Source organism: Microtus oregoni, unplaced genomic scaffold (genome assembly GCF_018167655.1).
Source record: "Microtus oregoni isolate MIOR12 unplaced genomic scaffold, Mior012 000043F_ref0000047, whole genome shotgun sequence".
NCBI lineage: Eukaryota > Metazoa > Chordata > Mammalia > Rodentia > Cricetidae > Microtus > Microtus oregoni.
The window spans coordinates 12956510-12970004 of NW_024543210.1; the positions used below are offsets into that span (position 1 = coordinate 12956510).

General features: G+C 45.3%; 1 protein-coding gene across 3 annotated transcripts in view; it reads right to left on the bottom strand.

The window, feature by feature from the left end:
• Tdp1 (tyrosyl-DNA phosphodiesterase 1) overlaps positions 1–13495 on the bottom strand; it is a 71528-nt gene that overhangs the window by 45131 nt on the left and 12902 nt on the right. For all 3 annotated transcript variants that reach the window (XM_041633043.1, XM_041633044.1, XM_041633042.1), the window contains exons 5-9: positions 12237–12333; positions 7584–7618; positions 4186–4278; positions 504–671; positions 49–127 (exon numbers count right to left, since the gene is read on the bottom strand). In XM_041633043.1, the coding sequence (XP_041488977.1) occupies positions 49–127; positions 504–671; positions 4186–4278; positions 7584–7618; positions 12237–12333 (472 nt within the window). The remainder of the gene's footprint in view (positions 1–48; positions 128–503; positions 672–4185; positions 4279–7583; positions 7619–12236; positions 12334–13495) is intronic.

A 13495-nucleotide genomic window follows, 5' to 3' on the forward strand; every position in this document is an offset into this window, starting at 1 on the left:
ATACACATTATATTATTTTAAATGTTAAAACAGGAAAAGTTTTATTACCTTCCTAAGCCTAAAATGTCCCCAGTTATCTTTGTGACTTCCTTGAAAGCGTCCAGGGGTTGAACCGACAAGGTAAACACTAAATAAAGTAAAATACAATAAAGTAAGGTGCAAGTTGTGCTATAATACCACAAACCCACAGAAAACACATAAGAACTAACATAATGGAAGCGTCCAAGGGGCCAGTTCACTCTAGGGCCATGCCTCCTCAGTGGGAACCGCTGCTCTGAAGGTCCTTCTTGGCTAAACCAAGAAATGCTACCAGTACCCAAGCGGGAGGCATAGACCCACTGCCACCTTAATGCCGTGAACCAGAGCCATGGAGTGATCAGATCTGTTCTCATCCCCTCAGCCTCCCATGCAGCACAGTCAAATACTCCTTCCCCTGGGCCCCGGCCTTCCAGACCTTTATGGCTTGCAACTTCAGCTTCCCATACTGGTAAGGGGACACATACTTGGTTTCAGAGAGATCGTGCTCCTGGATGGCGTCTATCCACTCCTGGAGAGGGGGAAGATTGTACGCCCTCAAATAACTGATGAGGTCAGCTTTAAAGTGGGTGCTTGACTCTCCGGATGTGTGCTTTGCCGGGTCAACTCGTGGGTACAAAGGGCTCAACCATATTCTAGAATGGAAAGAAAATAACCTTTAATTAACATCCAGGAGCTTTCACTGTAACAATGCCGCTGTGATGATTATACACCCAAAGAGGTGAATCCCTGCCACTGTCTTTACATGAAGACTAAGGGATGTCTGGCAGGAGGAAACAGATTGGATCACATTGATCCAATGACTCCCCTCACAGAATTATTTCTGGATGTTATCTCTTGATGTAAAACCAGGTCCTTATCAGTGTAGCTCTTTAGTCAAACTAAGAATCAAAAGCTATCCATACCAAGAAAAATGTATATGCAAGATTATTTTCAGTAAGAATTTTTTTTTAAAAAATATAATGTACATTCTATAGTGGTTTGAGATATTTTCATGTCCTATACATGCTGTGTCTGGAATGAGTATATAACACATTTAACATTAGCTTCAAACTGTTAAGCATTTAACAGTGGTAAGACGACTTTCATCTCAGAAATAATCATAAAGCCAAAAGATACAACACAATATGATATAAGAAGATTACAAAAAACAGTACGGCTTTGCGCCTCTAGAATTAGATGTTCTTCAATGCAAAACCAGATTAAGAGTTCTGCCCTCAAAAGGAGGAGCCCTAAGAGGCAACGAACGGTTAGGTCAGCCCCCAGACCATATTTGTTGTCACTATCTTTCCCTTTTGTGGCCACTGCCCCTGTAGTTCTACCCACCAAGCCCAACAAAAATGGCCCAATTCCTCTTCTATGCAGCTGCTCCCCGAGGAAGCAGGTGGGCTACCAGCTACCGGGATGCGCGGCAGGCTGGACGAGAACCCCTCGCTGTGGGTCTGAAATCCATGCCTTCTCAGCAGAGGGGCATTTCACTCATTCCCTGCTTACCTTGGGGGAAATTAGTACAGGAAGGGCAGGGCTGCCTAAGGCTGGCGCCCACATCTGGACCACATCTGCTCCTCATTGGCTTTGCCATTGCGGGCAGGGTCTATGACTTCTCTGGGTGTAAAGTGACCAGCTAGACTAGACAGACGTGTGAGGTAGCCCCCCATCAATGCCGCTGAGCCTAAGAGCAAGAGGTTCGCTAACAGACAAGTTCCAGATAGGACCGGGACAGGAGGTAACTTTCTAAACTAGGACACTGAGAAAGGAAGCGTTCTTAATACTTTGCGAGGTGACACGAGAACAGTACATTGGGTCAAGAACTCGGAATTTTCATCATTTGCTTTATATGTGCATGTGCCTGAGTACGGGTGTAGGTACCACATGCATGCAGATGCTCACAGAAGCCAGAAGAGGACATTGGATCCCTTGAAACGGGGGTTACAGGCAGTTGTGAGCTGCCTGATACGGCTGCTAGGAATCAACTTGAATCTCCTGCAAGGGCAGCAAGTGTTCTTAATTGTGGAGCCAATTCTTGAACCCAGTAAACAATGTGAGTTCTGAGACCTGAACAGGTGTTCAAGCAATAGCTGAGGACAGCTGGAACTTCTGCATCGTAGGGACCAAGCTCGGCCAGAGCAGACCATTGACCAGGGAAGACTGCACATGGAAGGTGCCTTACAGGTTTTGCTTTTCTAAAAGATTTTATTTTCATGAGCGTTTGTGTATGTGCACCATGTGTGTGCAGTGCCTACAAAGGTCCCAGGGAGTCGGATCCCCTGGAACAGGAGAAAGAATCCAGATGGCTGTGAGCCATCACATGGGAGCTGGGAACCAAACCTAGGTCCTCTGCAAGAAGAGTGGATGGCAATTTCTAGCCGCCTCTTGAGCTTTGCTGTTGTTTCTTAATTGCAACAGGAAATGCAAAGTATCAGAGAGAATCCAGAGCAGGCAAAGCAGAGGGCGACAGGGTCCTGTACTAGGGTGGCTGGTGGAGGCACGCCAGAGGACAGTTCACTTCTTCTTGCTTTGAGTCTGACCTATGTGAACTATAAACCTACTTTTAGGAACACTAGAAACTCTGAGGCCACACTGAGGTCACAGCAGGCCCAGAGGACGTGCTGGAAGGCTCCGTATTTCAGCTCATCCCATGGGCTCTTTGAGGCTTAGGAAAGCTCGTCAGAGGGAAGACTTTCCAAAGTAGCTGTAGCCCAGGCTAGGCAGCAACACTGCAGATGTGAGCGGGGGGGGGGGGGGGGGGGGGGGGCGAGCAGCCGAGCACTCTGGGGTCCTGAAATGAAGCTAGACAAACGCCCGCTGTAGTGATGAGGCCAGCAGGTCTGCTTTTCATCTCGCCCGGCTCCCGCACGGCTAGCTTTGCCCCGGAAATAACAACACACAAATAGTATTCATTTAAACACTGCCTGGCCCATTCGTTACGGCCTCTTACTGGCTAATTCTCACATCTTGCTTAACCCATTTCTAATAATCTGTGTAGCACCACGAAGCGGTGGCTTACTGGGAAAGATTCAGCATGTCTGACCTGGTGGCTGACTCCATGGTGTCTGGACAACTATGCTTTCTTTCTCCCAGCATTCTGTTCTGCCTACTCCACCTATCTAAATCCTGCCCTATCAAAAAGCCAAGGCAGTTTCTTTATTAACTAATGAGAGTAACACATAATCACAGACCATGTAAGACCAGGCACGGTAACTCACACACATAATCCCAGTGATCCTGCAGCAAGATGGTAGGTGGGGACAGAAGAATCCCCAGAAACTTGGGCCAGCTAGCCTGGTGTACATAGCAGCAAGAGACCCAGTCTCAAACAAGGCTGACGTTGAGGACTGACACTCTAGGTTATCATCTGACCTCCACATGTGCATGGTGGCACACATGTGTCCCTACTCACACACAAACATGCACACAGGGATCAAACAGAACAAAACTCACTTCTCTACACTGCCTTCCCATACCAGTAGATGGTCCCAGTCCCACATACAGGGTAGCACTAAGTGGACTTAGTAGGCTTAAAAAAATAAAAAGAGCATGCGAAGTTGAGAGGGAAAAGTGGCTGGAGTACACATGGGAGGAACTAAGGGGTAGAATTAAGTTTAAAAAATTATATGCAGCCGGGCGGTGGTGGCGCACGCCTTTAATCCCAGCACTCGGGAGGCAGAGGCAGGAGGATCTCTGTGAGTTCGAGGCCAGCCTGGTCAACAAGGGCTAGTTCCAGGACAGGAACCAAAAGCTACGGAGAAACCCTGTCTTGAAAAAAAAAATTATATGCATGTGAGAAATTCTCAAACTAAAAAAGAGACTATAATAAATAAACTTCACAAACCACGTGCATGTTAATGTTCCTGTACACAGTGACGGTCACAGACGATTCTGCGCCAAGTTGTTAACACTAGCAACCTCAAGAGAGAGGGCGGAGGCCAGGGAGCAGTAGAGGACTGAGGGGATGGGGTGTGGCTCAGGTAGAGCATGTACAGTGCCCTGCAAAAGAAAATCCCATGGCTGTTGCTGGAATGCCCTTTCTACGCACATGCCTATCACTTGCACAGGTAGAAAAGCAGAAAGTAAAAGGAATGCAAATAGCATTTGCCTTTGCCCTTTCCCAGCATAAAGGCCTGCCATGCAGTGCAGGGCCCTACTGACCCTTGGGTTTTCTGGTGCCAGTCTTCCCGGATGAGGTTGGAGGTATGAATGACAACTCGGAGGCCTTCTTCGTAGAGCAAGAGCATCATTTTCCTTCAAAAAGGGGAGGTGAACAAAAGCATGAACAGAATTTTCCAAATAAACAGGTTTCTAACGAGAATGCAAGAAACAGCTGGAGGAATTCTTAACCTTTTATATTACCCAAAATTTTAATTATTATAAACCCCCTTCTATAGAAAGCCACCCTCTAAAAATGACCAGAATATCTGGGGGTCATGAACTCACATCCCTTCACCAGTCCCTTAGAGTCCGCGGTTATCATTTCATTACGGTGGACCACAGGGCCATGCCCTGTGCAGGAGGACATCCTACAAGCAAGGTAGGAACAGAACCCCCTGCTGTGTAACAGCCTAGCCTGCTTGCAACAACTGGCGCATACATGGCACAGGTTTAAAGTATCTGTCCAAGAGTCTGTTGCAGCCTGTGGCTGTGTGCACACATGCAGTGTACTGAGAATGTAAAATGTATCTCTTACTAATGTTGCAGCTGGAAGATCGCGAGATGCCCTGTCCTCATCAGACATGTGTTCCATTCGCCATACTTGTCACCATTGTGTGCCTGGGCTTGAAGCAAGTCTCTTTCCTCCTCCATGAACTCAAGGGAGACTGGACTGAGCCCTCTCTTTCTAGTGGGGCATCTTGCATCACTAACATATTTTTCTTAACTTTCCTTCCAGTGAGAGAGGACAGGAGATATCCACAAGAGCTCTCAATGTGAAGTCTAAAGACTGGAGCCTGTTCTTTAGAAGCCACAGGAGCTTTAGTGAACCAGTCAGTATCCTGAGCCTCCTCTTTTCATGTGGATTATGAAGGATCAACCCTGACTTGGGACAGATGACGATGAAATCAAAGTCCACAATGTAAAGGTTAAATAAACACTTGGGCATTCACTCCTGTTCGGTGCCCTGCTTTATTTTGTAAGTAAGTGTTGGGTGACTTTTATCTCCAGAGTGTCCAGTTATTAAGGGACTTCAGTCTTCTCTCCAGAACTACAGTCTCATTCTCAAGGCTGTAATGCTTCTCTTGGCTTTTTTTTATGGTTTCTTCTGAGGCCAAATGCTATTTTTTACTAGCTTATATATCTCAGTAGACACATGTGACAACAACGAGGCTCTGTCTCCCCAAATGAGCCACTCCGCGAGTTGAAGCTATACTGGAGGAGGTATATAAAGGTGAAGGGAACCAGGGCATGGTGGCACATGCCTGTAACTCTAGCAGCTTGGGAAGCTGTGGCAGGATTGTGCCTGTGAGTTCAGGGCTAGGCTGGTAGGTTTCAGGGGACCTTGTGTGACTGTGCTCTGCTATGACTAAGGTCCTCTTGAAAAAGATAACTAAATAAGAGGAAAGGCAGGACCAGAAGAGAGAATGAGACATTTAGTTCTTAGCAAAAGGAGGAAGTAATTCAAGTGGGCAAACAATAAATTAATGCAAGGCTCAAGAAATGACAGCTGCTGAGCTATCTGCTCTGTAGTTATGAAATGCAGTCCCTGAAATCTGGACAAATTGACACACACAGTTGCCACATTAGCAGCTGATTATAATTAAGGATAAGCTAGCTAGGGTCTCATGATAGAAGCTTTACAAATATTTTCATTAATCAAGGCATCAATTACGAGGAAATCATGTATCAATGTCAGTGAATCCTATCAAACAGAATTAAGAATTAATTTAAGGGGAGACATATTAATCTTTTCATAGATAATATTATGTGTGTTAGTAAGGTCATAGTTAAAACTATAGGGAGATAAGGAATGAAGTCTCCCCAAAAAGGTGGACCCACAGTACTGTTCCTAAGTAGTGGGGTAGCAAAAGGGCTGCTTCCTAAATGGGAAGGTGTGCTATGCAGAAGGGAGAATATGCATGCCAGGCACCTCCATTCCAGGCACTGTTTTAGGATGCTCTAGCATGTGTCAAGACAATGCCAAGAAGAAGCAATTCTCATTTTACAACTGCAGAATCTGCGGCTGGAGGAAACAGTATTCTCTAGGTCACCAAGTGAGCCTGTAGAAGATGGTTGAACTCACCCACACCCGTAAACCAGGGCACTGTGTGTAGGGCACACAGCCAGAGGTGAGACGGTGAACATTTTATGCTACTAGAAAATGAAGGGGAGAAGAGGTCTTGGTGAGAAGATGGCCAGCTGGAGAAGTTGGCGGGAAGAAATATGCCCCAGCAGGCTGTGGCTGGGCCCTGCTTAGATGAGGACATGGTCTATTCAGTTGCTTTGGCTTTGTTCCTCAACTCTGGGAAACCAAAAAGCTTTCCCATTCTAAAGTACCAAGTAACACACTGTGCCTGGGATTGCTGTACGCCCTATGTGCTCTGCACAGGGTACCCATGGCCTGGTCAACGCATGCTTGCTCAGGCGTGTGTCATCCCAGGAACTGCGCCACAGCCACTGTTGTTAGCTCCAGGCTGTGAAGACAGTGTCTACTTCATCGCCACAAGCTGGGGCTTTCTCTGTTTCTACCTCACATGCTCTGGTTTGTGCTCTCACCAAAGATGAAAAGCTGCAAGGACAAAATGGCATCCTCCAGACTTGACACTCAAAAACATTATAGATATTGATGAATAATTTTTGTCACTTTCTGGTGAGACGGGGATCTCATGTAGACTGATCCCTTGTCTCAGCCTCCCAAAAGGTAGGATTACAGGCATATGTGTGCTATCTTCCCTGGATTGATGAGCAATTCTTAAAATAACAAACAATTCAGATCTCTAGACACGAGTCCAGCCTTTTTAAGATACTGACATTTCAGCAGATGTAAACCATGGATACTCCCTAGCTCGGAATGGTCCTACTCCAGTAACTTCTCCAAATCGAGAACTGCTGGATTACAAAATGCACATGTATGAGCTGCTCTGAGGAGCAAGGGATGAATGAGGCAGAGTAGATACAAAGTCAGTTGTAGCAGCGAGCAAACAAAGAACAAATTAAAAACTAAAGTTAAAAGTGAGTTCAATTCCTATTTTCATCCCCAAGGAAAATCAACTCATTTATTCTAAGCCCGAGTTTTCTGGTCTATGATATTAAAAGATCAATAACTAATACCAGACTATTCAATATAACTCATTCTCGCTAGATCACAGAACTTTTGAGAAGCAGGGATGCCGTAAGCACTGACTGTGTACACAGAATCATCTGTGATCACAAGGACCATGCTTGTAATTCTGTGCTTCTGAGCAGCCACACCCGATGTCCTGAGTGAAAGGCAGAGACCCCTGAGTCACAGATTCACGCTTCTATGCTGAATCTTGGGATCAGCTCGCAAAGCTCCTTGCTCATATCCTGCGACCAATTAAAATCACACCTTCCCCCATTTCGTCAAAGTTGCTTACGTGTGGTGTGTTCCAAATGCAATATCCAACTTTGCCTAGGACAGAAAGAAACAATTTATTTTAAAAGTCTCACTTAATATTTACTATTCCTATTCCTAGCTACTGGAAATTAAAGAGAAGGGAACCAAGACAACTTAAAAAAAAACAAAACTGTTTTACTGCCCTCTGTTGGACAAACAAAAGACAGCTTTTTTGTTTATTTTTGCTTGTTTTTTTTAATCTTGATCTTTTTTTTAAATTTATTTATTTATTAAAGATTTCTGCCTCCTCCCCGCCACCGCCTCCCATTCCCCCCTTCCCCATCAAGTCCCCCTCCCTCGTCAGCCCAAAGAGCAATTAGGGTTCCCTGCCCTGTGGGAAGTCCAAGGACCACCCACCTCCGTCCAGGTCTAGTAAGGTGAGCATCCAAACTGCCTAGGCTCCCACAAAGCCAGTATGTGCAGTAGGATCAAAAACCCATTGTCATTCGTGATCCTAGAGAAGCTAAATAAGAAGGTGAACCCAAAGAAAAACATATAGGCACCCTCCTGAATATTAACCTTCATCAGGCGATGAAAGGAGACAGAGACAGAGACCCACATTGGAGCACCAGACTGAAATCTCAAGGTCCAAATCAGGAGCAGATGGAGAGCGAGCACGAGCAAGGAACTCAGGACCGCGAGGGGTGCACCCACACACTGAGACAATGGGGATGTTCTATCGGGAACTCACCAAGGCCAGCTGGCCCGGGTCTGAAAAAACTTGGGATAAAACTGGACTCGCTGAACATAGCGGACAATGAGGACTACTGCTTGTTTTGTTTTTGTGGCGTTTTGAGACAGGGTTTTTTTCTATGTAGCCTTGGCTGTAGATCAGGTTGGCCTGGGCTCAGAGACCCACCTGCCTCTGCTATGCTGGGATTGAAGGCATGCACCACCATCTGCACCCAATAAGGCTTATTTAAAACACTTTTTTTTGTTATCCCACACGATTTAATACATACTGCATTTTTAACTACAGTAATTATGAGTGACAAGCCTAATTTCTTTAGCTGCCAAAAACCTAATAAAGTAATTGTGATTCTAAACAAAATTTTAAATGAGATATTTTTCTTCTATTGAAAAATTAAGGTGAATAGTTTTAAGGATACATTTAATTTTAAATGAGATTTTTTTCTATTGAAAAATTAAGGTGAATAGTTTTAAGGATATATTTAAAACAGCATTGAATGTGAAGACAACACAAAGACATCATGATGCTAAATTAAAAGAGAACGTTTCATACAAACTAGCACAAGCTGGAAGTAAGTGATGCCAAACCCACCTTGTGCTCCGGAATGACATCTTTACAAGTAGGTGTAGGCATGTTGAAAATAAACATTTATCTACCATCTTATCTACCATCTTGCACAACAAGACGTCGGTCAACAGAATACGCCAGAAAGAACAGGTTATAGGATACACAAGCAGCTGAGTGATCAGTTTAGGAATACACTACCTGGGCTCGAATCCTGCCTCATATTTGCCTGACTTTGGGAAAAACTTTCTCTGCTTTGCTTTTTCCTCTTTAAAACAGGCTATTGCTGTGAGACTCGTAGTTGCTGGGAGAGGATGGGAAAGGACACACAAGTGCTCAGGAAAGAGGCATGCTTGCTGTAAGCAAGACAAACATATGAACTTTCAGGGAGCCCTCCCCACCACGTGACAGAAGGACAGGGCTGGCTGCTAGGGACAGAAATGGAAGACTGTTATATGCAAGCAGGTTCAACACAGTTTGCAGGTGCTCCCGAAGGTCTGTGCAGCTTGGGGGACATGGGTAGACCAGCGTGCGTCTGTGCTTTTTGGCCAGAGAAGAAAGCTATAGACTGTACTTCATGTCTTTACAATAACAGAATCACTTTATCAGCTGATTTTTAACTGAGAAGAAGCAGTGGTTAAGAGAACTGGCTTCTAAATTTAGTTTGGTCACACGTTCCATGCTTTCAGGCACAAACAACGGACTGAAAGTCACTTCAATAGATGCTCTTTAATGCGGGCTTTTCTGGGCTAATGCATCAACTCTTTCAAATGCTGTAATGAATGCCATTAGCAACCCATTTTATACACGGACAAATTAGATTTAAAGAAATGGAAAGCGACAAGGCCAGAATGAGCATCGTGGAATGAACGTTCATGCCATGCCCATCCTCCAACTCACGTGTCAAAGCCAAAGCCCAAGTGGGGCAGGGTTAGTGAGGGGGACTTGATGGTGGTAAGTAAAATCAAATGAAGTCATGGGAAGGGAGGAGGGGAGCCAATACAGTCAGTGTCCTCGTAGATACCAGAGAGCTAGTCCGCCCCCACCTCTCCCTGCCGTGTGAGGACACCATGAGAATACAGCCGTCCACAAGGCAGGAGGAACCTTTATCAGGAGCCGGAGTGACCTGCACTAGGACTCAAATTCTCAGCTTCCTAGATATCCGTTATTTAAGCTGCCCAATATCAAAATAAAAGTGTTTTCCATCCAGGAATGTTGTACAGTTGCCCAGGCATAGAGCCGAGAGGCGGAACTCAGGCAAAGTGACCCTTCTCTACCACCGTCACCTCAATTTCCAGCCCCTTGCACTAAATCTCTGCCCAATTGATTCCTTGATGAATGTTATTACCAGAAAAATTCAAGATGGAGAGGCACTTCAGTATGTCAGGACAGGGCCATGATTCTCGGGTCTCCCTCTAGACTCTGAGCAGAGGCGTTTCTAGTAGGGTTTCTTACACAGGCTTGTGAGAGGTGTGTCTCTGCGCCCTCTAGTGGCCATCCTAAACCTGGTGTGAGGTAGAGGCTGTCTGAAGATTGCATCAGGGCCTTCAGGGTTCCTGTGTCAGTTCACTTTTAGTTTACTTTCCACCTCTTCTGTCGGTGGAAATCAAGGCAAACAACAGAATTTTAGGCAACTTCTAAACAAAGGCATAAAGATATCTCTGTGCATAAGATGAGTCACACACACTTTTTGTGGGAGAAGATTTTCTTAGTGATACTGAGGTTAGAACCCAGGGCCTTGTGGACGCTAGGCAAGCGCTCTAGCACTGAGCCACAGCCACAGTCCAGAAGACACGTTTTGAAGCCATAGTGACATGATGTGAAGTGGGTTAAATCAGAGAAAAACGCTGTGGGGTGTTATAAAGTGACCTAATGTCTTCTGTTTAAAACAGAATCATCGGCGTCATTTAGAGCTGGAAGAAGCGTAATCAAATGTGAGCTAAAACTCTCCCATTGTGAGAGAGAAAAGAGACCTAGAAGGAAAATTACAAGGAAAGGGACCCAGATATCATGTCTCTACTTTCAGAGAAAAAACCCTGGTGTGTACACACACATGTGTGCAGGAAGCGTGTTTTATCCAGTGAGCCGTCTCCTCAGTCCAAGATCAGAAACGTTGCGCCCACTTTACTGCAGTGAGGACAAGGAGAGAAAACTGTAGCCGTGGCTCACTGTGGTTCCTCGGGGATGGTGGTAACCATGCTGACAGAGGCAGGAAATGGTGGATGTTCTTCCTGCTACTTCACAGTTACCATTTCCACAGAAACGAACGCTTTCCGACAAAAATCCCCTGAACTCCTCTTCTTCCCATTTTTGCCTGCTTGTTCAAAATAACACATGGAATAAATAGGTCCTTCTAGAGGCAGTGTATAAAGTAACCGCTGTAACAAAAGCCCAAGGCTTATCACCATACTGCAGGCTGACTACTGGAGCACAGGGCAAAATTATGGAAGAGTCAGAGAAACTGGACAACGGCTTCTGTTGTCCCATCTTCCTCTCTGCTTTGGTTCCAGTATGTGACCACTCGATGTCCCTTCACTGCGCTGGGATCTTGTGCCATGTGGGGCTCCCTTCAGTTTTCTAACAGGCTGTTAATCTATGGGTCTCTCCATTTCTCTGGCTGATGTGAAAAGAACTTAAAGCATCAGTGGTGGCTAACGGAAGGCAGAAGTGTCACAGAAGCAGTTATCAGCTGCATTCAAAGAGATCCAGAGCCACTGGCTGCATCTGGGAGACGGGTCACATGCTGAAATCCAGGTTACAAGAAGCACAAGACAAACTAAGCACAACCAAGCGCTAGCTGACCTGAGCAAGAGAAGCATGCTGTACTAAACACGGACAACAGAAGAGGGAGCTCAGCCCTGAGACAGACTACGGGAAGAGGATAGCTGACCTCAAATGTAGAAATCTCTGCACGAAGCCAGGCAGTGGTGGCACACATCTTTAATCCTAGCACTCAGGAGGCAAAGACAGGCAGATCTCTGTAAGTTCAAGGCCAGCCTGATCTACAAGAGCTAGTTCCAGGACAGGCACCAAAGCTACAGAGAAACCCTGTCTTGAAAAACCAAAAAAAAAAAAAAAAAAAAAAAAAAAAAAAGTCTATGCACCAGCCAGGAAGACATACATTATTCTGTGTGGTTCCAGAGAGGGCAGGAAATCTGGACCAACATGTAGCATCACTAGGAGACTTCAAGTCAAGCTAAAGAAAAAGGCCTTTCTGACCATGGGAGTCCCTGCTAGTGAAGGGAGTCACTTCAGGAGTGTTTAAGTCGGAATCAGACAAAGATTTGTTGGTAACGCTAAGGTGGGAGAGGGTTTGCTGCCCACAGTGGGAGGATGGACTCAATTAACTCAGCCTGAGGTCAAGCAAGAGCAGCTTACCTGGCAGAGGGAAATGTTTGCATAGGGCTTTGCCTGGGCTTCCAAGTCTGCCTTGGCTTCTCTCTTATCTCCGTGCACAAGCAGGATCGGTTTCTTCCTGAAAAGAGAGGAAATGTTTAAAATGCATTGTTCACAAAGCTGGCTTCTTGCTTCATTGAGGAACAAAAGCTGCCTAGTCCCTGCCGTTTGTTTCAGACCTTTGTGGCTAACATCAGGTGACTGCCAGTGCTCATGCATGATTCCCAAGCCTGGCCAACTGTAATACAGGCAAGTTACAGCTCTGCAAAATTCTTGAGTATTAGTCTTCCTTGGTTCAAAAGAGCACAGAGAAGGTTCTGTGCTTTTGTTTCGGATGGTGCCTACCAAAGACACGGACTGGCGAGATGGGTCAGAGGGCAAAGGTGCTGCCGACAAGGCTGCTGACCTCAGCTTGATGCCCTGGAACCCACATGGTGGAAAGAACCAACTTCTACAACTTGTCCTCTAATCACAGTGTATTTTGTCATGTGAATATCCACACATATACATGCTCACACACACAAAATACATAAATAAACAAATGAGAGTTAGTAAAAAAAATTTCCTGTATAGTGATGTTGATGTCTCCTTTCCTCCTTGTCATAAACCAATAATGTTTTATATTTCTCCCTGCACCTATTCACCAAGCATTTATTACATGCTCTATGTACCATGCAAGATCCAGGACTCAAAAGTGAACAGTCCCAAGCCCCCCAGCAAGGTGCAAACTTGCTAACCAGTAATTATAGCAAATTCTAAAGACTATAAAATGTTCTTTAGGAACACATTAAAAAGGCTTTTTCTGTCTAATTATTTTGAGACAGGGTCTTGAAATGTAGTGCAGGCTGGCCTTAACGTGATGTGCTACCCAAACTAGCCTCAAATTGTGTAATCCTCTTCTCTAGCCTCCCCAGGGCTGGAATACAGATACAAACCACCATGCCTGGCTTTAAAAGGGCTTTTAAGAGACATTTCATCTTCTTTAGCTAATCCTTAGAAATCAATGTATCTTTACAAGTCCTCCCCAAACGAGAAAAATAGTTTTCTCCAAACAAGCACCCAAGCAAAGTAAACAACTGCAGTCACGCTTATGTTATACTGCAGAAGGCAAGACAGGGTACGCCCATTCAGAGGTGTTGACTGACAGCCACAGGGTATGCCCATTCAGATGTGCTAAAAAGGGTACGCTATAGACTCCTGAAAAAGGTCAACATTGGACACAGCGAGATGAAGTGTGTGGT